A 26038-nucleotide genomic window follows, 5' to 3' on the forward strand; every position below is an offset into this window, starting at 1 on the left:
AAGTGTTCTAGCAGCTTAGGCTGATAGAGGTAGCTATAGCTGAGCAGCTTAGGCTGAACTAGGAGACATGCATAGCTCCTGCGATACCACTTATAGTTACACAGTACTTATACACAAGTAAAGACAATTCTCAGTGTTGCCAAAAATAAGGGTAGTTTATTTGGGTGACACAAGGCCAAAAATATCTTAGGTTCAATACTCCTTCTGGAGGCAAGTATTATACACAATATGTACACTAGACACCAAAATAAGGTAAGTAATAAGACAAAAGATAGTGCAAACAACAGGAAATGCTCTAGAATGCAATGGGAGAAAATAGGACTAGGGGCAACACAAACCATCTACTAAGAAAGTGGAATGCAAATCACAAATTCCCCCCTAGACAAGAGTAGAGAATCAATGAGAGAGTAAGAATACAGTAAAGGTAAGTAAAATACCCCACCGCAGAGCCCAGGAAAGTAGGAGTAAAGTACTGCAAGTTTCCTTAGGACACACTACAAGTTGTGATTAGAGTTATTGCAAGAACCAAGCAAGACTGCAAACAACAAATGGTGGATTCCTGGTTCTGTAGAACTGCAAAGGAAGGAGACCAAGTCCAGGAGTCGGGAGAAATTCCAGGAAAGACAGGAGGCCCTGCCAACCCAGGTCCTGGTTGGACGAAGACTGCAGAAATGCACCCAAGGAAGATGTCAACAGGTTCCTGCATGATGCACTGGATGTCCTACGGAGAGAAGTTGGATGCAGGTGAGTTATGGCACTGGATTCCTCCAACAAGCCTTGGTTCCAGCAAAGTCACGTTTTGCATCAAAGTAGTGCTGTCTGGACTCAGGAGGGACCTGGGGGCCTCAACTCTGTGTGAGGAGGAAGAGGGGGCTCTCAGTACTTCAGAGAGCCCTCAGAAGATCAGACAGCATCCACGGGAGTCCCAGGACATGGGGACAAAGGAGGTGCAAAATGTGGTTGGGGCAGCACTACAAAGGAGGGTCCCACGCCGCTGGAGGTCAACTCGGCGAGTTGAGCATCGCAGGATAGAGTGCTGGGGACCTAGGCCAGGCTGTGCACAAAGGAATTTTGCAAATAGTGCACAGAGGCCACAGGAGGTGAAGAAGATGCGGTGCACAGGGGTACTACCATTCTCGGGGAAGGCAAGGTCTTACCTCCTCCAAATTGGGTCAAAAGGAGCTCAGGACAATCTGTTTCAAAGGGGTCCACCCTCTGTGTTCCAAGGAGCATGGTCATCGCCAGGAGAGGCGTCCAAGAGAACCGGTTGTCGACTTAGAAGGTGCCTGCTTGAGCAGGGGAGTGACTCTGTCACTCCACAGGAGATTTTTTAGGTCCTTCTGGTGCAGAGTGAAGACGGGGAGTCCCCAGAACTTGCACACCATGGAAACTATTGCAGTGGCTGTCTGGAGCTGAAGTTGCAGAGCAAAAAAGTAGCCCTTCTGGATACTCTGTTGCTGTTACAGCGGTTCCTGGAGTAGTCTGCGGCTAATCCGAGGTTGGAGGATGAAGTAGTAGTTGCAGAGGATTCCTGCTTGAAACTTGCAAGTAGAATCTGAAGAGAACCCATAGGAGAGACCCTAAATAGCCCTGAGTGGGAGATTGGCTACCTTATCAGGTATGGACCTATCAGGAGGGGTCTTTGACGTCACCTGCTGGCACTGGCCACTCAGAGGCCTCCAGAGTGTCCCCACACCTTGGAAAACAAGATGGCTGAAGTCTGGGACACACTGGAGGAGCTCTGGGCACCACCCCTGGGTGGTGATGGGCAGGGGAGTGGTCATTCCCCTTTCCTTTGTCCAGTTTCGTGCCAGAGCAGGGACTGGGGGTCCCTAAACCGGTGTTGGCTGGCTTAATCAAGCAGGGCACCATCTGTGCCCTTCAAAGCATTTCCAGGGGATGAGGGAGGTTAACCCTCCCTAGCCTGTATCACCTATTTCCAAAGGGAGAGGGTGTAACACCCTGCTCCCAAATGAAATGCTTTGTTCTGCCTTCCTGGGCTGCCCAGACCCCAGGAGAGCAGAATCCTGTTTGTGAGGTGGCAGAAGCTGTAGCTGCAGTGCAAGCCTCAGAGAGCTGGTTTGGCAGTACTAGGGGTCCATGGTGGAGCCCCCAGGATGCATGGAATTGGCTCCCCAAAACCAGATTTGGAATGGGGGGACAATTCCATGATCTTAGACATGTCACATGGCCATATTCGGAGTTACCATTGTGAAGCTACATATAGGTATTGACCTATATGTAGTGCACGCATGTAATGGCGTCCCGCACTCGCAAAGTCCCGGGAATTGGCCCTGAACTATGTGGGGGCACCTTTGCTAGTGCAAGGATGCCATCACACTTAGTAACTTTGCACCTAGCCTTCATTAAATGAAGGTTAGACATATAGGTGATTTATAAGTTACTTAAGTGCAGTGAAAATGGCTGTGAAATAACGTGTGCACTATTTCACGCAGGCTGCAGTGGCAGTTCTGTGAAAGGGTTTGTCTGAGCTCCTAATGGGTGGCAAAGGGAATGTTGCAGCCCATAAGGACCTCCTGGAACCCCAATGACCTGGGTACCTAGGTACCATATACAAGGGACTTATAAGGGGGGGGGGACCAGTGTGCCATTTGAAATTGGTATATAAAGTCACCAGCCTATAGTGACAAATGTAAAAGCTGAGAGATCATAAGCACCGAGGTTCTGATTAGCAGAGCCTCAGTGACACAGTTAAGCACTATACACAACACACACATTAGGCCATAAATTATGAGCACTGGGGTCCTGATCAGCAGGATCCCAGTGAGACAGGGAAAACATACTGACATACAGGTAAAAATGGGGGTAACATGCCAAGAAATATGGTACTTTCCTACATAGGGTTACACACCTTGGGTTGAACTGTGACTGTTTTACACCTACTACTTTTGTTCATATGCCTGATTTGTTTCTGTGGGGATGTGTTTTTTTTAAAATGACTTTCCAATGTTACTGTTTATTGTGACGCTCCAAATAATTAATAGTGAATTGAGCTCTATTATAAAACTTTACAAAATGCGCTCTTCTAATGTAGCCTTCCCCACTAAATTGATGATTGTTACCTTATACATGCATAAATATGCCCTTTGTGTTTCATTGCGTTCGGTTTGATTTCTCTGTACAAACAGCAGGCCAATACAAACTGTTGCTTTAGGCTGCCCAAAGCATAATGGCTAAATATTCCATCTGCCAGCTTTTCCTGTCTTTAAGTTATGGTTATGCATTTTCTATGGCCATTCATCCCAGCTCATCCAATTCAAATGCAAAATTAAGTTTTCATCAGAATCAAAATTACATGTGCACACATTTCAGATCCACAAAACCCCACACCCCCTGCCCCTCCATGCAAATTTCAACAAACAATACCTGGTAAAATGTGTATGTTGGGGAGATTCCAGCTTCATTGTTTTGCTGCTCATACCAATGAAAATGTGCAAAATATCCCCCATTTTGCCCTCCAGAATGCATGATAGCACGGTTATTTCACACCCAAGAAATATCTCACTCTGTGAAATCAGTATCATAGGGTACCTCTCAGAATTACAAGCTTTGTGTTCTTCTAAGTATCAGTTATTTACATAATATTATTTTGCAAAATTGGTTAATTAACATGAAATTGCAAATCCTACCTGTGTGTGTATTTGGTCTGATATTCACCTTAATTGGTGATATTAAAAGGTACTTCCAATCCAACAAATAGTGGTTGCCTTCAGTATCCAGAAATGTAAAGTGCACACCAAAGAAGTGACCTCTGAATAGATTGCGTAACATAAAATGCTGTTGCTCAATTTCGTTATAGCATCAAAATGCTTGGATTGTTCAAATATTTATGTGCATTTTCACCGTTTACCATTCTTACTCCCCTGGATCATAGATATTAACTCTGGGTTCCCTCGTTCTCTCTCAAACAGATTCCATGTTGCTGGTGGCGGAAAGGCTAGAAGGGCCCTTTAATATTGAGTCCGTGATGGACCCCATTGACGTTAAAATTTCTGATGCAATCATGAACATGCAAGAGAGCAGCGCACAGGTGACCCAAAAGGTAAGCATGAAAGAGCGCTTTTATCTTTATTGTGAGATAACCATTGATGTTATGTTATTGATAATCTAAGAAGATATTCTGTGGCTGGACACACATTGTGCTCTCATGCAGCAGAACATCTTAGAACGGAATTCCTTCCGTGTCTCCAAAGCAGGTGTAATCTTTTCTTTAATTGGCTACTACAACATCAAAGAGCACTCGGTACCACCAATTGCCACACATGCATATAATTCTTCTGTTCTATATCCATTGCCAGCACTTTATAACACGTATAAGAAGTCTGGTCCCTTCAGTCTCCTCTACCAAATACCAAAGGTGTTCACTCAGATTACACTGGAAAATAGAAAGCCACACACCAAATAACACATTCTTCTTGTGGAACCCGAGTGTGCAACTATCTGCATTCACACTTAAGTTATGTGAAGACATATGTACAGCATAAAAGCATGGAAGTAATATTCTCACAGTGCGACTCCAGTGGGATTTTCTTTTTATTACAAATTTCGGATTACATTATATAGTTAACACATGTAATGGCCTGTAAAGGTTCACCGGGACTCATCTTGAAGTAATCAGTGTTAGGTACCACTTTGCAGCTATTTCAGAATTCAAACTTACATGATGTTTTAAGTTATATTGAAAAGGTAGCCTTCGTCTTTGTTTTGAATTTAATGGTATTGCACCATTATACTAGATTTGCTTTTTTTCAGGATCCACGCTGTTTGAAACGTAGTTTGTCACTACCGATTTTCCTTTATGAATTTGGTACTTTGTAAGTTCCTGCTGCTTTTCATTGGCATAGATGAGTTTTCTCCAGAAAGGTGACTAGTGGATGCAAGACTAATGACACATCAGCAAAGCCTACGACTTCTATCGGTGGAGGACCACCGATAGAACATAGATATCCTTATGATGCAGATACAAAATCCTGTGCTTCAGCAGCACCATGGGTGTTGCTCCACTCTGCTAAGCATTTTTGTTTTGAAGAACAAAACTCCAAAGTTGAATCTTGTTTCTTGAAAACAAAAATTGTGTTGCATGTGATGAAGCATTTTGTATTCGCTAATTCGAGACTGATAATCTTGGAGTCAGTGCAAAGGGTGTAACGAGGGAATCAGGTAAAAGTCAATCCATATTTAACTTTCAGTGTAGCCAATTTGGCCACACAATGAAAACCCAAATCTGAAGTAAAGTTAAAGGGTTTTATTACAAATTAACACTCAACGTCATGTAAACAGACCTCAGAATATACTGTAAAGATACAAGATCACCGTGGGATAGCCAAATCTTCTGAAAAGAATGTAGTCAGGTTAACATGAGATAAACTAGCCACTCAGAAATAGCAATACAAAATATCAACATAAGAATTTGATAATCTGAAAATAAATGCTGGTCAAATCTTTTACACATTAGTGCAAATTAAATTATCTAGCAAAAACGAACTATAGGCATTTTGAACAAGTCCCCTAGCAAAATGATAATCTAACTAAAAGGGCAAAAAGTGAAGGGCAATATAGGACAAAAAATAATTTGGAAAAATGTAAAAAGAAATTTGAAAGGGGAACAAAAGGAAAGGTGTCAGCATTTCAGAAGCTTGGTCAAAAGTCTTCTGAGAGAATTAAGTATAAGCCTAAGCCATACTCGGCAAAGTATGGGGCAACAAAGGAAAGTCAGAGGTCTGTAACTCTCAAATTCCAAAGGAATCTGCCTCACTATCAATCAGTGTAGGCCCTAGTTACACTGCAAAAATCCTTCTTGTAATGCCCAAGAATCACCTCATCACGTGCTTCATTCTTCTCCTATCTCATGGTGAAACTTCCAACATCAGGAAATAGGTCTTGCGGCTGTCCTGAGAAGGTTGCTGTCCTTAATGTACTGAACAACATTTGCAACCTGTGTGAATAAGAGACAGTCTCACATTTTCGATCTCTTCATGTACCTTCTCCAAGGTTGCTGTCAATGAATAAGACAATAGCACATCTATTTCCAAACTAATAATTTATGTGAAAATACCTGCAATGAAATGACACGTTAACAGAAAATGGATAATAGTTTCTCATGTTAAAAAAATATCTGGAAGAGACATCTAGTTGCAGATTCCTTACCATAGAATTTCCCGAGGTGTCAGTCTGGTTCCAATGATTTTTCTCAAGTAGTAGTCGTGTGCATCATTAGATGGCCTTGATTGGTTCCACTTCAGTCATCATTGGTGCCATCCATGCTGGATATGAAATTGCGGGTCCTATATAGGCAACACCCCAGAACGCTTAAGTCAGGTTTTTTCACACCAGCCATCGCTGATTCGAGGAGAACTACCCCTCAGTAATTTTTTGACTGACCTTTTCCAACTTTTTGTTAACGTTTTTTCGAGTTGCTAACTTCTGGGACATCAAGGATGTCATCTAGGAAGACTGTCATCTAGCGATAACCATGACAAATCCGCACTTTATGTGCATTTGGTGTTTGTAGCATGAACACAACCTGAAGTCGTGCTTTGAGTGTCGGGCCATGCATCCGAATGCTTTGAGGGAGCGGTCCCTGAAGCTGATTGCGGCCTGACGCTCAACTCTGCGCAAGTCAAGGTCACGGATGAGAGGCAAGGTCCCGGGAGTGGTCACAGAGTCCTCCATTGTCATTGTCCCACTCCAGGTCCTCAGGGCGATCGGATAAGTCGAGGCACAAGAAGTCAAATAAATCAAAATGTTCTTCGACTTCACCTGATCTGTTGGCTGATGAGATAAGTGAGCAAGAGCATCAGTATTCAAGACCTCCATCTGCAGAGCCTGTGTCTGGGCCAACTCTGTCTCTCCTCGAGTTTCCGGAGCGCTCCTGCTCCGCTAAGAGTTTTATGAGGCCATGCCCCTCATTTTTGGGCAGTCTGACACCACAGGAGCACCTTCAAGCCCCAGAGAGTCAGAAGGGCCCCCCTTGGCTTCAGCATCAGCTCCACGGGGCACCCATGTATCCATGCTTGGGACTGCTCTTGACGCCAGCAGGGATGTGGAATTCCTATCGCCCGACGCCCAGGACATCCTGTTTGGGGTCAAGGGCAACAAGTTTTCATGTTTACTTTGTCCTTGGGACCAGTAGGCCCAACCCTCTGCAGCACAAACCCTTTGGCTGCCAGTTTACAGGGTGGAACTCTCTGCAGGTAATGTGTTTCTAAAAGATAATGGTGTTCGAACTTGTATTTATGGTTCATTATTTGAAAGCCTTTATTATTAGGGTGAGTGCTGTAAATAAATGTTTTAAGGTCACACTTCACTACTGACGTTGGTTCCAGTTCAAAAAAAAAAAAACGTGTACACACGTTTGAAAAGTTTAGGCTATGAAGCTAAGTATAATGCTCCCAGAATGCTCTCTGATTAGATGCAAATGTTTGCAGAAGCTTGTAAGCAAGAGAGAAGAGTCTTTGGTTTTAAAATAAAATGTTCAGAAAAAATGCAAGTAGGGAAAAAGTTTCGCTACCATGAAATTTTAGGTGCTATTTCTGTGAAGTGTCATTTAGTAAAATGTGTTGATGCATGCTAGTATTTCCCAAAAATATTTCTAATGGAAAATCAGTGTAACCATTTTCAACACGATTATGGGAAGCATGAAAATAATCAAACACTGAAAAAAGTCAACTGATCCGACATATTTTATAAGTCTTTTATTTCATCAATGCGTGTCTTGTTTTGACATGGCTTTTGTAACACTTTGTGGGAGCTACCAGGCCCTCAACATTGTAACACACACTGGCAAAAACCCCCCCAAACGTTTTTGAACTCTAAAAGCACACGTTGCCACCAGTGGCGTAACAAAGGCCCCGCAGCTGCCCTCCAGGGGCCCCGCACCTGTCCTGAGTGAGTCTGAAGTGGCGGCTCCTCCATGTTCTTTGCAAAGGGGCACCCTCCAGTTTCGTTACGTCACTGATTGCCGCTGTAGTTCCTGACACTGAACAAAACTACTTTGTGTGCCTATATGCTCCTTGTGGAAGAGCAGAATGCGATCACTCACAGTAAAGCCAGCCGATAGAGAGAGAAATAGAAGTTTAATAAAAACAAAATGCCTTTGTTAACACCAGACCTAATTAGGGACCAAGACCCACATGTAGGTAGCTTTTTGCATGTCGCAAGCAGCAAATTTTGCTGTTTGCGACGTGCAAAAAGCACATCGCGAGTCGCAAACCCAGTTTTGCGATTCGGTAACCTGGTTACCGAATCGCAAAACAGGTTTGCGACTCGCAATTAGGAAGGGGTGTTCCCTTCCTAAATGTGACTCGCAGTGCAATGGAGGATTGTTTTGTGACCGCGGGCGCAAACCAATCGCAGTTTGCACCCATTTCAAATGGGTGCTAACCCATTCGCAAAAGGGAAGAGGTCCCCATGGGACCCCTTCCCCATTGTGAATGTCACTGTAAAAAAAATTTCAGAGCAGGCAGTGGTCCTGTGGACCACTGCCTGCTCTGAAAAAATGAAACGAAAACATTTAATTTTTCATTTTTGTAATGCATCTCGTTTTCATTTAAGGAAAACGGGCTGCATTACAAAAGGAAGTCACAGACATGGTGGTCTGCTGTCTCTAGCAGGCCACCATCCCTGTGAGGGCTGCCATTCGCAAGGGGGTCGCAAATTGCAACCCACCTCATGATTATTCATGAGGTGGGCATTTGCGACCCCCTTGCGAATCGCAGATGGTGTCAGGGACACCATCCTACATTCGGATTTGCGACTCGCAAATCTGAACCTACGTACACGTGGCCCCAAATTTTTAAAGAAAGTCACAAAAGTGCACCCATGGTATATGTCTTTGAATTAGTGGCTTTCAAGAGAAGTATGCCAGGAAATCGTACCCCAATAAAATATTTGTGAACTGTATTTTCGCATGTGTAGATTTGCTCATGTGCCAATCTATTGAGCATTTGCAAGTTCATTTTCCCTCCAGCCACTTTCTTCCCAACCCTGGAATAAGTTCTAATTCTGCCATAGTCAGGAGTAAATTTCCAACCTTTCTTATTATGGAAAAATATAAGAGAGAAGCTGGTGAAAATCTTTAAAACATGCAGGTTAGTAGGTTTGCAGACTCAAAGGCATTCCAGCCCTGGAACTATTGCTTACTGCTTCCCCCAGCCCCAGTATGCAGATCTACAGAAATGTGGCAAAATAAGGAAATTGCTACAGTAGGGATTGAAACTGCAAGTATTCAAGCCCTACTATGGTAGTAGTTGTCGCCACACTATATGGCACCAGAGGGACAAGTAGATCTTTTTACAGGACAAGTAGATTTGAGAAGCAACCTGTCCCCTGGACAAGTAGATATTTTAATAAATTCCACACCCCTGCGCCAGTGCTCCCAGCGCCTCCCATGCCCCGGATGGTGCCGTCCCCTTCCTCATTGCAGACTCCAAAATGGAGCCGATGGGCGTCGTATGACCCCCGACTCCAGGATCGACAGGACCCTGTTTCTTATGAGCTAGAGTATGGTAAGGAATTGGAGGAGTTGCTGGGCACTTTGCAATACCAGCTCCAAGACCCTGAGTGAAGCCAGTAGACTGGACACCTCAACAGATAATGCCCTGCTTTCTCCTCCACCGACATCACCCTACTCTGGGTGACCAAAGAACCCTTACGCAGCACCCCACCCTGGAGAGCTTCCACCCCCCAGGGCGCGACGTCTTCTGCACTTCAGGATAGGGAATACAAGAGGCTGAACAAACTTGGAAAGAAGATGTTTTCTTCTGCCATCCTGGCATTGTGATCTGTGAACACTGCATGCCTGGCTGTACTCTCCCAAGCAGTTGCTGATGGGAAAGATGCAGCAAAGTTCAGAATCAGATATGGACTGGACATGACCGACTCACTGGGCAGGGCAGTTGCATTGACAGTGGCCCTTAGGTGCTATGCCTCGTTGAGGACGTTTGGCTTTTCGGGGGATGTTAAAGCCAGTCTGATGGAAATGCCCTTTGAAGGCATCCATCTCTTTAGAGAAAAAGCAGACTCGGTGCTTGAACACTTCAATGATTCATTTGTTATGGCCAGTTCCTTGGTCCTTGCTGTGGGCCCTTACCCCCCTCAGTCTGCTTTTTGCCCCTTTCGTGGCTACAGAAGGGGTGCCAAACATTGACATTTTCCGGCAAGCCACTGTGCCACTCATGCTGCTCAGCATCTGCGTGGCCAGGGAAGCGGGATCCACCAACCTCGTGGATCAGGGAACCAGCAGTCTGGTCAGTCCTCTGCCCCCCCTCTCCTCTGCAGCTGCCTTTGAACCTTCTTAGTCTGACTCTTCCCCTCCAGGGACCTGTCAGCGGCAGGATCCGCCATCACCTGCTCCGCTGCTAGTCCATCACATCAGACTGGTAGGTTTTTCAGATAGTCCAAAGGGGCTACTCCCTCCCCTTTAAGATTACTCCTCCATCCATGCCACCTTCCTATGATCGGATGATGGAGAATCACTTGACACTTCTCCAGGAGGAAGTTATGGCTCTCTTGTTGTGCTAGAAGTACATTGTGGTTGCTATTACCTCTACTTTCTGGTACCCAAAAAGGTACAAGAACCTCCACCCTATCCTAGACCGGTGGCCCCTCAATCTCCTCCTCAGGAAAGAGAAGTTCAAAATGTTCACTCTGGCTTAGGTTTTATCTGTCATGGGCCAAGGGGACTTGATGGTAGCGTTGGACTTTCAGGACTCTTGTTTCCATATTCCCATCCTGCCTGCCCACAGGTTTTACTTGCGGTTCACTGTAGGCCATGACCACTTTCTATTCACTGTGCTCTCCTCAGGTGCTCACCAAGGTTATGCCGGTGGGCGCAGCTCATCTGTGCAGGTCAGGAATTTCAGTCTTCCACTTTTCTCAACGACTAACTGTTGAAGGCAGGCTCACCCCAGGCTGTTGTCTCCCACCTCCAGACTACAGTGGAGCGCCTATATGCTCTGGGGTTATAAATGTGCCAAAGTCACAGATGCTCCCTATTATTGGAACTGATCTGGACACAGTGCAGTTTCAGGCTTATCCTCCTGACTGGCGAGACCAGGATATTCAGGCTATGATACTGATGTTTGAGCCTTTATCCTGGACTCCGATGAGAATCACTCTGCTGCTGGGCCTCCTGTATCCTGCTGGTGAGTCATGGCAGATGGCATATGCGGGCTCTACAGTGGGACCTGAAGTTCCAGTGGGCGCAGCATCAGGGGAATCTCTCTGAGATAGTCCAGATCTCAGAGGGAACTGCACAAGACCTGCAGTGGTGGCTAACAAACCGTTACTTGAGTCAGAGGCAGATCCCTCTCACTTCCAGTAGTGACAGATGCATCACTCCTGGGCTGGGGTGGCTACCTGGGAGAGGAGGAGATCAGAGGCATCTGGTCTCTAGCGGAGTCCAGACTCCACATCAGGCTGTTGGAGTTCCAGGTGATCAGACTACCATTTAAAGCATTTCTTCCCTCTCTCAAGGGAAAGGTAATGCAGGTGTTCACAGACAACACTACCACCATGAGGTACTGCAACAGGCACGGCGGGGTGAGGTCGTGGCCACTTTGTCAGACGGTTTTGCACCTCCGGACATGGCTGAAACAGGGCATATCCCTGGAGACTCAACATCTGGCAGGCTCTCTGAACACTGCCAGAACACTCATCCGACAATGCTTAGTCGATCACCAATGGCTTCTCCAACTGGAGGTGGTGCAAGATCTCTTTCAGTAGTTAGATCTGTTTGCATCCACAGAGAATACACAATGTCCACTGTATTGCGTGTTGGAGTTTCCAAGGCAGCAATTGCTCGGTGACACTTTTCATCTTGAGTGGAACTCAGGCCTCCTGTACTCCTTTCCACCTATACCTCTTCTTTCTAGAGTTCTCAAGAAGATAAAGAACGACTAGGCACAAGTCGATCTTGTGGCTGTGAACTGGGCACTGAGAATCTGGTATCTCGAGCTACTGAACATGGCCATCAATCCTCCAATCAGACTGCCCCTTCGGGAGGATCGTCTGTTGCAGCAGCAGGGAGGGTTCTCAACCCAAGCCTATCCAGCCTCAGCCTTCTTTCATGGAGATTGAGTAGTGACAGTTGACCGCTTTTGACCTTCTGTCTGAAGTCCGTAATGTAATCTTGGCAGCCAGGCATCCCTCCACCAAAAAAGTATACACCTGTTGGAATACATTTGTGGCAAGGTGCACAGACAAGTCTGTTGACCCCCTCTTCCACCTCTCCCCCCTCTAAGAGGTTCTGTTGTTTATCCTTTCTCTGGCTCAGCAGGTCTCTGCTACGGGCACTCTAAAAGGTTATTTATCTGCTTTCTCTGCATTTTCCTTTTTTTAGTCTCCTATTGTTAATAGGTTACTTTAAGGTTGTACTCTTGTTTCCTCCATCCCTGTTCATTATGTCCCAATGGGATTTGAATTTGGTTCAGTAATTCCTAATGTGCGCTGCTTTCAGGCCTCTCTACAGTTGTTCTTTCAGGCTTCTCAAATTAAATCAGCCTTCCCTGTGGCCATTACATCTGCCCGCAGGGCGAGTGAGCGGCAGGCATTGTCATCTAAGCTGGCGTACCTTTCCATCTATCCTGACAAAGTGGTGCTTCACAGTAGGGCTTAATTTTTGCCAAAAGTGACCCCACCTTTTCATGCAGGCCAGTCCATCATCCTGCCTGCTTTTGTTATGCACCCCCACATCCTTCTAAGGAAGAGGACAGACTCCACCACCTGAACCCAAAAAGAACATTGGTGTTCTACCTTTATCAGACAAAAGAGTTCCAGGTGGGTAATCAACTCTTTCTTTGTCAGTTATGTCAGTGCAAAGAAAGGTCGGGCAGTGCAGAAGCGAACCATCTCCTGATATGTCATACTCTGCATTTACTTTTTTTTTACGCACTGACCAAAAAACAACCACCTGAAGGATTGCATGCACATTCTACTAGAGCGACAGCTGCGACCACTGCATTAAACCATGGAGTTCCAGTCCTTGACATCTGTCAGGTGGCAACATGAGCATCTTTGCACATGTTCATCAAATACTGCTTCCTGGACAGTCAGGTCCAAAGGGACGGGTACTTTGGCCATTCAGTCCTGCAGGACTTCCTCACATGATCTTAGTTTGCAGACCCGCTTTCGAGGATGGTATTGCTTGGGTATCTGTTCTAAAGTAAACAATCTGTAACTACATGTTCGATGGCATCTGTCGCTGTAGATACACATGTTCTGCATAGCTCGCCATCTGGTGTTGGGTCGGAGTGTTACAAGTTGTTTTTCTTTGAAGAAGTCTTTCGAGTCACGGGACCGAGTGACTCCTCCTTCTGTCTCCATTGCGCATGGGCGTCGACTCCATCTTCGATTGTTTTCTTTCGGCCATCGGGTTCGGACGTGTTCCTGTCGCTCCGAGTTTCGGAACGGAAAGTTAGTTAATATCGGAAGATTTTCGTCGGTATTGTTGCGTTCGGGATCGGCGTAGTTAGAGTCAACACCGCATCGAAGATCGACGCGCTCCGGTGCCCTTCGGGGTAGTTTTCGATCCCCCGTCGGGGCCTGGTCGGCCCGACCGCGTGTCGAACAACGTCGATGGAACGGACCCCGTTCCGTTTTTGTCCCAAATGCCACAACAAATACCTGTATACAGACCAACATTTGGTCTGTAACCTGTGCCTGTCGCCTGAGCACAGTGAAGAGACTTGCGAGGCCTGTCGTGCGTTCCGGTCCCGAAAGACACTCCGTGACCGTCGAGCCAGGAGACTTCAGATGGCGTCCACGCCGACAGCGCACCGAGAGTTCGAGGAACAAGAGGAAGAAGAAGCCTTTTCGATCCACGAATCGGACTCCGAGGAATTCGACGATCAAAGAACCGTGAGTAAGACGTCGAAAACAACACAGAAGAAAAGTGACAAGGCCCAGGGGACGCCACTGCCACCAGGCCATGGCTCCACCCATATATTCGGTGACCGACCATCGGCACCGAAAAAGGCCAAGACAGTGCCGAGATCGTCCGACTCCGGTCGAGACACCGGCACGCAGCCTTCTCGGGATCGAGAAAGTGCTGGAGAAAAGCAACGACACCGAGATGGCGGTGTAGAAGCGGCTCGACGCCGAGACAGCGGCACCGACGAAGATCGACGCCGAGAGGTTTCGACTCCAAAAAAGAAAAAAGCCACCTCTGAGCCGAAAAGAGATACAGGCAGGGTTTCGGTGCCGAAACAACCCGTAACCGACCCAGGTCCAGGCTCTTATACAGAGGAACAATCACTGTCCTCTCAGATGCGAAAGCATAGGTTTGAGGAAGAGCTGCAATCCACCGAAGTGGACCATACGCAAAAACGTATTTTCATACAGCAGGGAACAGGAAGAATAAGCACCCTTCCCCCTATTAGGAGAAAGAGGAGACTGGAGTTTCAAACAGACCAGGCGCCACAAACAAAGATGGTGAAAAAGGTGACTCAGCCACCCTCTCCTCCACCTGTAATTGACGTCTCACCAGCGCAAACTCCGTCACATTCCCCGGCTCACACCACCATGAGCCAAGGTGACCAGGATCAAGACGCTTGGGACTTATATGACGCCCCAGTGTCGGACAACAGTCCGGAGGCATATCCAACAAAGCCCTCACCACCAGAAGACAGCTCAGCATACTCTCAAGTGGTGGCTAGAGCAGCACAATTCCACAACGTAAACCTCCACTCAGAACAAGTCGAGGATGACTTTTTATTCAACACCCTCTCCTCCACCCACAGCTCCTACCAAAGCCTGCCTATGCTGCCAGGTATGCTTCGGCACGCAAAGGAAATATTCAAGGAGCCGCTCAAAAGTAAGGCAATAACGCCAAGGGTGGAAAAGAAGTATAAGTCATCTCCTACAGACCCTGTTTTCATCACCACACAGCTGCCACCAGATTCCGTCGTAGTAGGAGCAGCTCGGAAAAGAGCCAACTCCCACACATCTGGGGATGCACCACCCCCAGATAAAGAGAGCCGCAAGTTTGATGCAGCTGGGAAAAGAGTCGCAGTACAAGCTGCAAACCAGTGGCGCATCGCTAGCTCTCAAGCACTACTTGCGCGCTATGACAGAGCCCATTGGGATGAGATGCAACACCTCATCGAGCATCTTCCCAAGGAACTACAAAAGAGGGCAAAGCAGGTGGTTGAGGAAGGGCAGAACATATCAAATAACCAGATACGTTCTTCTATGGACGCAGCAGACACAGCTGCAAGAACAATTAATACATCTGTGACCATTAGAAGGCACGCATGGCTAAGAACGTCTGGGTTCAAACCAGAGATACAGCAGGCAGTGCTCAATATGCCATTCAACGAAAAACAACTGTTCGGACCAGAAGTGGACACGGCAATCGAAAAACTTAAAAAAGACACTGACACTGCTAAAGCCATGGGCGCACTCTACTCCCCGCAGAGCAGAGGAACCTACAGCACCTTCCACAAGACACCCTTTAGAGGGGGGTTTCGGGGTCAGGCCACACAAGCCAGCACCTCGCAGGCAACACCGTCCAGCTACCAGGGACAGTACAGGGGAGGCTTTCGGGGCCAATACAGAGGAGGGCAATTCCCTAGGAATAGAGGAAAATTTCAAAGCCCAAAAACCCCTACAACCAAGCAGTGACTCAGATGTCACTCACCCCCTCCACACAACACCAGTGGGGGGAAGAATAGGTAATTATTACAAAGCATGGGAGGAAATAACTACAGACACTTGGGTCTTAGCAATTATCCAACATGGTTATTGCATAGAATTCCTACAATTCCCTCCAAACATACCACCAAAAGCACAGAATTTATCAAAACAACATTCCGAACTCCTGGAAATAGAAGTTCAAGCACTATTGCAAAAGAATGCAATCGAATTAGTACCAAACACACAAACAAACACAGGAGTCTACTCACTGTACTTCTTAATACCAAAAAAGGACAAAACACTGAGACCAATCCTAGACCTCAGAATACTAAACACCTACATCAAATCAGACCACTTTCACATGGTCACGCTACAAGAAGTGTTACCATTGCTAAAACTACAGGACTACATGACAACCTTAGACCTCAAAGATGCGTATTTCCATATACCAATACATCCGTCGCACAGGAAATACCTACGGTTCGTATTCAAAGGAATACATTACCAATTCAAAGTATTGCCTTTTGGTTTAACAACTGCACCAAGAGTCTTTACAAAATGTCTAGCAGTAGTGGCTGCACACATCAGAAGGCAGCAAATACATGTATTTCCGTATCTAGACGACTGGCTAATCAAAACCAATTCACTAACAAAGTGCTTACATTTGCCTTGCAAAGTACAACAATACCTGGGAGCCATAATAGACACAACAAAAGGAGTAGCCACTCCAAGTCCACAAAGAATTCAAAATTTCAACAAGATCATACAACGCATGTATCCAACACAAACAATACAAGCAAAGATGATATTACAACTCCTAGGCATGATGTCTTCATGCATAGCCATTGTCCCGAACGCAAGACTACACATGAGGCCCTTACAACAGTGCCTAGCATCACAATGGTCACAAGCACAGGGTCACCTTCTAGATCTGGTGTTAATAGACCGCCAAACTTACCTCTCGCTTCTATGGTGGAACAGTATAAATTTAAACAAAGGGCGGCCATTCCAAGACCCAGTGCCACAATACGTAATAACAACAGATGCTTCCATGACAGGGTGGGGAGCACACCTCGATCAACACAGCATACAAGGACAATGGAACGTACATCAAACAAAACTGCATATAAATCACCTAGAAATGCTAGCAGTTTCTCAAGCATTAAGGGCTTTCCAACCAATTATAACTCACAAATACATTCTTGTCAAAACAGACAACATGACAACAATGTATTACCTAAACAAACAGGGGGGGACACACTCAACGCAGTTGAGCCATCTAGCACAGAAGATATGGCGATGGGCAATTCACAACCACATTCGCCTAATAGCGCAGTTTATTCCAGGGATCCAGAATCAACTTGCAGACAATCTCTCTCGAGATCACCAACAGGTCCACGAATGGGAAATTCACCCCCAAATTCTAAAAACTTACTTTAGACTCTGGGGAACACCTCAAATAGACTTGTTTGCAACAAGAGAGAACGCAAAATGCCAAAACTTCGCATCCAGATACCCACACAGGCAGTCCCAAGGCAATGCCCTATGGATGAACTGGTCAGGGATATTTGCCTACGCTTTTCCTCCTCTCCCTCTCCTTCCTTATCTAGTAAACAAATTGAGTCAAAACAAACTCAAACTCATTTTAATAGCACCAACTTGGGCAAGGCAACCCTGGTACACAACACTGCTAGACCTATCAGTAGTACCCCACATCAAATTGCCCAACAGGCCGGATCTGTTAACACAACACAACCAACAGATCAGACATCCAGATCCAGCATCGCTGAATCTAGCAATCTGGCTCCTGAAATCCTAGAATTCGGACACTTACAACTTACCCAAGAATGTATGGACGTCATAAAACAAGCCAGAAGGCCGTCCACTAGGCACTGCTATGCAAGAAAATGGAAGAGGTTTGTCTGCTACTGCCATCATAATCAGATCCAACCTTTACACGCAACTCCAAAGGACATAGTGGGTTACTTGCTTTACTTACAAAAATCTAACCTAGCCTTCTCTTCCATTAAAATACACCTTGCGGCAGTATCTGCATACCTGCAGACTACCTATTCAACTTCCCTATATAGGATACCAGTCATTAAAGCATTCATAGAGTGCCTTAGAAGAATTATACCACCAAGAACACCACCGGTTCCTTCATGGAACTTAAATGTTGTCTTAACAAGACTCATGGGTCTACCTTTTGAACCCATGCACTCTTGCGAAATACAGTTCCTAACCTGGAAGGTTGCATTTCTCATCGCCATTACATCTCTAAGAAGAGTAAGCGAAATTCAGGCGTTTACAATACAAGAACCTTTTATACAACTACACAAAAATAAAGTCGTCCTAAGGACTAATCCTAAATTTTTACCAAAGGTTATTTCACCGTTCCACCTAAATCAAACAGTGGAACTACCAGTGTTCTTCCCACAGCCAGATTCCGTAGCTGAGAGGGCACTACATACATTAGATGTCAAAAGAGCATTAATGTACTACATTGACAGAACGAAAAACATCAGAAAGACTAAACAACTATTTATTGCATTCCAAAAACCTCATGCAGGAAACCCAATATCAAAACAAGGTATAGCCAGATGGATAGTTAAATGCATCCAAATCTGCTACCTTAAAGCAAAACGACAACTGCCCATTACACCGAGGTCACACTCAACCAGAAAAAAAGGTGCTACCATGGCCTTTCTAGGAAACATCCCAATGCAAGAAATATGTAAGGCAGCCACATGGTCTACGCCACACACGTTCACCAAGCACTACTGTGTAGACGTGTTATCCGCACAGCAAGCCACAGTAGGTCAAGCCGTATTAAGAACATTATTTCAAACCACTTCCATTCCTACAGGCTGAGCCACCGCTTTTGGGGAGATAACTGCTTACTAGTCTATGCAGAACATGTGTATCTACAGCGACAGATGCCATCGAACTGAAAATGTCACTTACCCAGTGTACATCTGTTCGTGGCATCAGTCGCTGGAGATTCACATGTGCCCACCCACCTCCCCGGGAGCCTGTAGCAGTTTGGAAGTTAGCTTCAACTTTGTACATTTGTATATATATTATTTTAACCTTAAATAGGTACATACTTAGTCACTCCATTGCATGGGCACTATTACTACAACACAACTCCTACCTCACCCTCTGCGGGGAAAACAATCGAAGATGGAGTCGACGCCCATGCGCAATGGAGACAGAAGGAGGAGTCACTCGGTCCCGTGACTCGAAAGACTTCTTCGAAGAAAAACAACTTGTAACACTCCGACCCAACACCAGATGGCGAGCTATGCAGAACATGTGAATCTCCAGCGACTGATGCCACGAACAGATGTACACTGGGTAAGTGACATTTTCAGTTTCTATCAGATGGACAAGTTAGTTAGGTCTGGTAATTCCTTATCCAGTAGAGACAATACCTAGTTTCACATTCCTTACCAACCAACCCACCCTCCCCGCAATGTGAACATGAGAACACCGGGGTGGCGTCTATGTAGAACCCGCAATTTCATATCCAGTACGGACGACGCGGATGACAGATGCAGAGCCGATCAATGCCATCTAGCGGCTTGCAGGAGTACTGCTCGAGAAAAATCAGTCCGGCTGGGGGAAATTGTAAGATAAGGAATCTGCAACTAGATATTGTCTCTATCATGCAAGGTGTTACCAAAGGTAGGTAACTTGTCCTTCAGGCCTAGCCAAGCTAATGTTAAGCAAAGGCACATTTAATTTCAAGTTATACTGTGCACACGTTTAACTCTACATTAATGTAAATGTGAACTACATTTTCTAAATCAGGATTACATGATCCAGTTAATATGAATGCAGACTTTACCAACACTGAGTAGAAGTATATTACAGATATACATTTTAACATTAAACCTCCACATTACTGCACACATTACATAGACTTTTAAATGCAATTGCAGTGAAGTTAAGGGACACTGTATATATATGTTCGATGGCATGTGTAGCTGCAGATACACATGCTGTGCACAGTCTGCTGTCTGGTGTTGGGCTCGGAGTGTTACAAGTTGTTTTTCTTCGAAGAAGTCTTTTCGAGTCACGAGACCGAGGGACTCCTCCCCTTTCGGTTCCATTGCGCATGGGCGTCGACTCCATCTTAGATTGTTTTTTTTCCGCCATCGGGTTCGGACGTGTTCCTTTTCGCTCCGTGTTTCGGGTCGGAAAGTTAGTTAGAATCTCGGAAAAAATCGTCGGTATTGTTTCGTTCGGTATCGGGTTAGTTAGCACAAATCGACACCGAATCTTGAAGAGCTCCGGTGGCCCTTCGGGGTAATTTCGATCCCCCGTCGGGGCCTGGTCGGCCCGACCGCGTGCGACTTCAAGACTGATGGAACGGACCCCGTTCCGATTCTGTCCTAAATGCCATAATAAATATCCTTATACGGATCAACATTTGGTCTGTAACTTGTGCCTGTCCCCCGAGCACAAGGAGAATACGTGCGAAGCCTGTCGCGCGTTTCGGTCGAGAAAAACACTCCGAGATCGAAGAGCCAGGAGATTGCAGATGGCGTCCACACCGACCGGACAACAACGGTTCGAGGAGGAAGAAGAAGAAACTTTCTCCATCCACGAGTCGGATTCCGAAGAACTCAACGCCGAAGAAACGTCAACCGTGAGTAAGACGTCGAAACAAAAAGCTCACGAAAAGACTGACAAAGCCTAGGGGACGCCACCGCCAACAGGCCATGGCTTAACCCGAAAAGTAGGTGACCGTCCATCAGCACCAAAAAAGGGTGGGCTGGTGCCGAAGTCATCCGACTCCGGTCGAGATACAGGCACGCAGCACTCTCGGGCCCTAGAGAGTGGCGCAGAAAACCTTCGGCACCGAGACAGCGGCACCGAGATTGGTCGGCACCAAGAGGGCACGACGCAGAAAAGAAAAAAGATTTTGTTGGAGCCGAAAAAATCAGTAGAAAAGGTTTCGGTGCCGAAACATCCGGCATCCGAACCGAGAATCAGTTCCTACTCAGAGGAACAAGGACTGTCCTCTCAAATGAAAAAACACAGATTTGAAGAGGAATTACAAACAATAGAGCCAGATCACACGCAAAAGCGGCTCTTTATTCAAAAAGATACTGGGAGGATCAGCACTCTTCCCCCCCAATCAAAATCAAAAGGAAACTTGCCTTCCAACAAGGAGACAAGCAACCACAAGCAAAGGTGGTGAAGAAAGTAACTTCACCACCTTCTCCACCACCATCTACTCATGCATCACCGGCGCAAACTCCACCATTAACACACTTGCCAGCTCATACCACAATGAGCCAGGATGATCCAGATGCATGGGACCTCTACGACGCCCCAGTATCAGACAATAGCCCAGAGTCGTACCCAACTAAACCGTCACCACCTGAGGACAGTACATCATATGCACAGGTGGTCGCTAGGGCAGCCGAATTCCATAATGTATCACTACATTCGGAGCCTATTGAGGATGACTTCCTCTTTAACACCCTGTCCTCCACCCATAGCCATTATCAAAGCCTTCCCATGCTCCCAGGAATGCTAAGGCACTCGAAACAAATATTTCAGGAGCCAGTTAAAGGCAGAGCTATAACTCCAAGGGTGGAGAAAAAATATAAGGCACCACCCACAGACCCTATATTTATTACAACACAACTGACACCGGACTCAGTAGTTGTGGGGGCAGCTCGTAAGAGAGCCAACTCGCATACATCAGGCGACGCACCACCTCCGGACAAGGAGAGCCGCAAATTTGATGCAGCGGGAAAAAGGGTTGCAGCACAAGCAGCAAATCAGTGGCGTATCGCCAACTCGCAAGCACTCTTGGCGAGATACGACAGGGCTCATTGGGATGAAATGCAACATCTCATCGAACACCTACCCAAAGAGCTCCAAAAAAGAGCGCAACAGGTGGTGGAAGAGGGACAAAGTATCTCGAACAATCAGATACGGTCTTCCATGGATGCAGCGGATACAGCTGCACGGACAATAAACACTGCAGTCACAATAAGGAGACACGCATGGCTGCGCACATCTGGGTTCAAACCTGAAATACAACAGGCTGTGCTCAATATGCCGTTTAATGAACAGCAATTGTTTGGGCCAGAGGTGGACACTGCCATTGAAAAACTAAAAAAGGACACCGATACAGCCAAAGCCATGGGCGCACTGTACTCCCCGCAGAGCAGAGGCACATTTCGGAAAACACCTTTTAGGGGAGGGTTTCGAGGTCAACCCACAGAAACCAACACCTCACAAACAAGACCACCTACCTACCAGGGACAATATCAAAGGGGAGGTTTTCGGGGACAATACAGAGGAGGCCAATTCCCAAGAAATCGGGGAAAATTTCAAGGTCCCAAAACCCCTCAAAATAAACAGTGACTCACAAGTCACACAACACCAGTGGGGGGAAGGCTAAGCCAGTTCTACAAATCTTGGGGGGAAATAACAACAGACACTTGGGTCTTAGCAATTATCCAGCATGGTTAATGCATAGAATTTCGCCAATTCCCTCCAAACGTCCCACCGAAAACACACAATATGTCAAAACAGCAAATAGATCTTCTAGGACTAGAAGTTCAAGCATTACTGCAAAAAGACGCAATAGAATTACAGGGAGTGCAGAATTATTAGGCAAGTTGTATTTTTGAGGATTAATTTTATTATTGAACAACAACCATGTTCTCAATGAACCCAAAAAACTCATTAATATCAAAGCTGAATATTTTTGGAAGTAGTTTTTAGTTTGTTTTTAGTTTTAGCTATGTTAGGGGGATATCTGTGTGTGCAGGTGACTATTACTGTGCATAATTATTAGGCAACTCAACAAAAAAAAATATATACCCATTTCAATTATTTATTATTACCAGTGAAACCAATATAACATCTCAACATTCACAAATATACATTTCTGACATTCAAAAACAAAACAAAAAACAAATCAGTGACCAATATAGCCACCTTTCTTTGCAAGGACACTCAAAAGCCTGCCATCCATGGATTCGGTCAGTGTTTTGATCTGTTCACCATCAACATTGCGTGCAGCAGCAACCACAGCCTCCCAGACACTGTTCAGAGAGGTGTACTGTTTTCCCTCCTTGTAAATCTCACATTTGATGATGGACCACAGGTTCTCAATGGGGTTCAGATCAGGTGAACAAGGAGGCCATGTCATTAGATTTCCTTCTTTTATACCCTTTCTTGCCAGCCACGCTGTGGAGTACTTGGACGCGTGTGATGGAGCATTGTCCTGCATGAAAATCATGTTTTTCTTGAAGGATGCAGACTTCTTCCTGTACCACTGCTTAAGGAAGGTGTCTTCCAGGAACTGGCAGTAGGACTGGGAGTTGAGCTTGACTCCATCCTCAACCCGAAAAGGCCCCACAAGCTCATCTTTGATGATACCAGCCCAAACCAGTACTCCACCTCCACCTTGCTGGCGTCTGAGTCGGACTGGAGCTCTCTGCCCTTTACCAATCCAGCCACGGGCCCATCCATCTGGCCCATCAAGACTCACTCTCATTTCATCAGTCCATAAAACCTTATAAAAATCAGTCTTGAGATATTTCTAATAAGGTAGTTCTAAGAACAAATCCAAAATTCTTACCAAAGGTTATCTCACCGTTCCACTTGAATCAAACAGTAGAATTACCAGTATTCTTCCCACAGCCAGATTCGGTAGCTGAAAGAGCACTACATACATTAGACATCAAGAGAGCACTAATGTACTACATTGACAGAACAAAACAAATTAGGAAGACAAAACAACTATTTATTGCCTTTCAAAAACCTCAGACAGGAAATCCAATTTCAAAACAAGGCATTGCTAGGTGGATAGTTAAGTGTATTCAAACCTGCTATCTTAAAGCAAAAAGAGAGCTGCCTATTACACCAAAGGCACACTCAACCAGAAAGAAAGGAGCTACCATGGCCTTTCTAGGGAATATTCCAATGAACGAAATATGTAAGGCAGCAACCTGGTCTACGCCTCATACATTTACAAAGCACTACTGTGTAGATGTGTTCACTGCACAACAAGCCACAGTAGGTCAGGCTGTACTAAGAACATTATTTCAAACTACTTCAACTCCTACAGGCTGAACCACCGCTTTTGGGGAGATAACTGCTTACTAGTCTATGCACAGCATGTGTATCTGCAGCTACACATGCCATCGAACGGAAAATGTCACTTACCCAGTGTACATCTGTTCGTGGCATGAGTCGCTGCCGATTCACATGCGCCCACCCGCCTCCCCGGGAGCCTGTAGCCGTTTAGAAGTAGATCTTAAACAATTGTACATTTGTAAATATATTACTCTAAACCTTTATTATGTACATAAGTATTCATTCCATTGCATGGGCGCACTATTACTAATATACACAACTCCTACCTCACCCTCTGCGGGGAAAACAATCTAAGATGGAGTCCACGCCCATGCGCAATGGAACCGAAAGGGGAGGAGTCCCTCGGTCTCGTGACTCGAAAAGACTTCTTCGAAGAAAACCAACTTGTAACACTCCGAGCCCAACACCAGACGCTGGACTGTGCACAGCATGTGAATCTGCAGCGACTCATGCCACGAACAGATGTACACTGGGTAAGTGACATTTTCCTTCTAGCACTACAGTGGATGCACTTGAGTATTGAATTTGAGTGCACCATGTTTACATTAGATGACAATTAAAACTCACAATTTGTTATATGTCATGAAAACATATAGGACATGTTTATGACATCAGGGTGGCAGCCAATTCTCTGCTGCACCACATGCATAGAGATTTTTATCAGTACATGGGGGGGACGGGCATTGCTTAATTTCTTTTCCTGGGACCACCATGTCTATACTTGTTGTCCTGGGAAGGCAAATCTAATACCTGTCACCCTTCTCTAAATGCGGTGAAATGACCTTCAGTATGCCATGGTGAGCCAGTGGTGGACGGGCTGCCAAGTCAGAGGTTTGTTTCTGCTGAAGTTCCACCAATGTAAAGTTGGCACTTCCCCCCCACCTGTATATGAATCAGAAACCAAGTGTTTGGTCGTGTGGGAGCTCTGCTGGTTTGCATCGGTGTTCCTGTCCTGCCAAGCTCTAACTACTGCCCGAGGTCATAGAATCTGTGCCCAGATTCTTCACAAGGAGGAGGACTGAGTATGGCTCCTCTTCTGCAGGCGATCAAGGTAGAGTCCTTGCCCCACTGGAGTGTGGAGGACTTTGACCTCCCACAGCATACCAGTGAACCTCAATTATTTCTCCTTTAAATTAATCAGGTAAGCAAATTGTAGCACTATTAATTTCTTTTAAACCTAGCAATCTAAGTACCCGACCTGATCCAAACAATGTCAACTTATTTACATATCTTTCATTCAATACTTTAATTTTGCTAACCGTGTGGATAATTCCCATTACCTATCATGTACACTTCCTAAAGATAGACATGAAAAAAGGTGTGTTACTTCTGTGCAGCATGTGCCATTCTACCACCAGTATTATACACCTCGAGGACGGACTGGCCGTTCAGGCACTCAAGTGTTTTTCATATGGGCTGCAGGCTCAGGGCTGTTAATAAATATGGATGGACTACTGTGGCCCATCCATTCCGTTGTCACCCCCTTCTTGTTGTGGCTGTCCCGCGGAGGGGGACTAGTCTGGACTTTTTGCCAGTGCTGAATTTGATTTCCTGTCCCCCTATGATGTATCTGACGCTCACAATGGAAGGGGCAGACCTCATTTACATTGGGAAAGCACCCTGCTGCTGGTAGTGTGCTGGCAATTAAATGCAAACTCTGTTACCATCTGTCAGATGACACCATGTGTCACAGGCTCCAAGTTTGCCCAGTGGTTGCTCTCAGCACCCACCTGCATAATGTATTGACTTTAATTGTGAAATCCTAAACAATGCTGACTGAAAGGTAATCATTTGAGTGGCACCATCTCCAATGGTTTTGCTCAGTTCAAGTAAATGGGATCCACGTTCTTACACTGTTTTCCGTAGTCATCGCTAAAACATTGCTAAATAATCAGGTCTTTTACTCAGAAATGCTACTTTGTTTTATCTTCCTCTTTGCTGATTAGACACAGTATAACATGTTAATTAATAATGAGTTTGTGTATTTTTCCTACAACATATTTTCAGTTTACTAGTTGGTAACTCTTCATATGCATCTCACTTTTAAATATCGATTAGCAAATGTTTCCCGATGTGCAATAACCCATGTTCTAGGAGTACTAAAGTACACAGTCAGTAACTTTTATGTTTTCTTAGGGGGTATTTGTTACTTTTTAATTCACATGTCTTTTGAATGCATACGTTGATGTTGTCTGTTTTCCATTATGTTAGAATACCTCTGTATTATCGAGTGCACACCAAAGTAGCTATC

At 45.5% G+C, this 26038-nt stretch overlaps 1 protein-coding gene across 1 annotated transcript in view; it reads left to right on the top strand.

The window, feature by feature from the left end:
- GPC4 (glypican 4) overlaps positions 1-26038 on the top strand; it is a 187571-nt gene that overhangs the window by 147287 nt on the left and 14246 nt on the right. Inside the window, exon 5 of the mRNA XM_069212519.1 lies at positions 3933-4063. Within this exon, the coding sequence (XP_069068620.1) occupies positions 3933-4063 (131 nt within the window). The remainder of the gene's footprint in view (positions 1-3932; positions 4064-26038) is intronic.

Source organism: Pleurodeles waltl, chromosome 2_1 (genome assembly GCF_031143425.1).
Source record: "Pleurodeles waltl isolate 20211129_DDA chromosome 2_1, aPleWal1.hap1.20221129, whole genome shotgun sequence".
Taxonomy (NCBI): Eukaryota; Metazoa; Chordata; class Amphibia; order Caudata; family Salamandridae; genus Pleurodeles; species Pleurodeles waltl.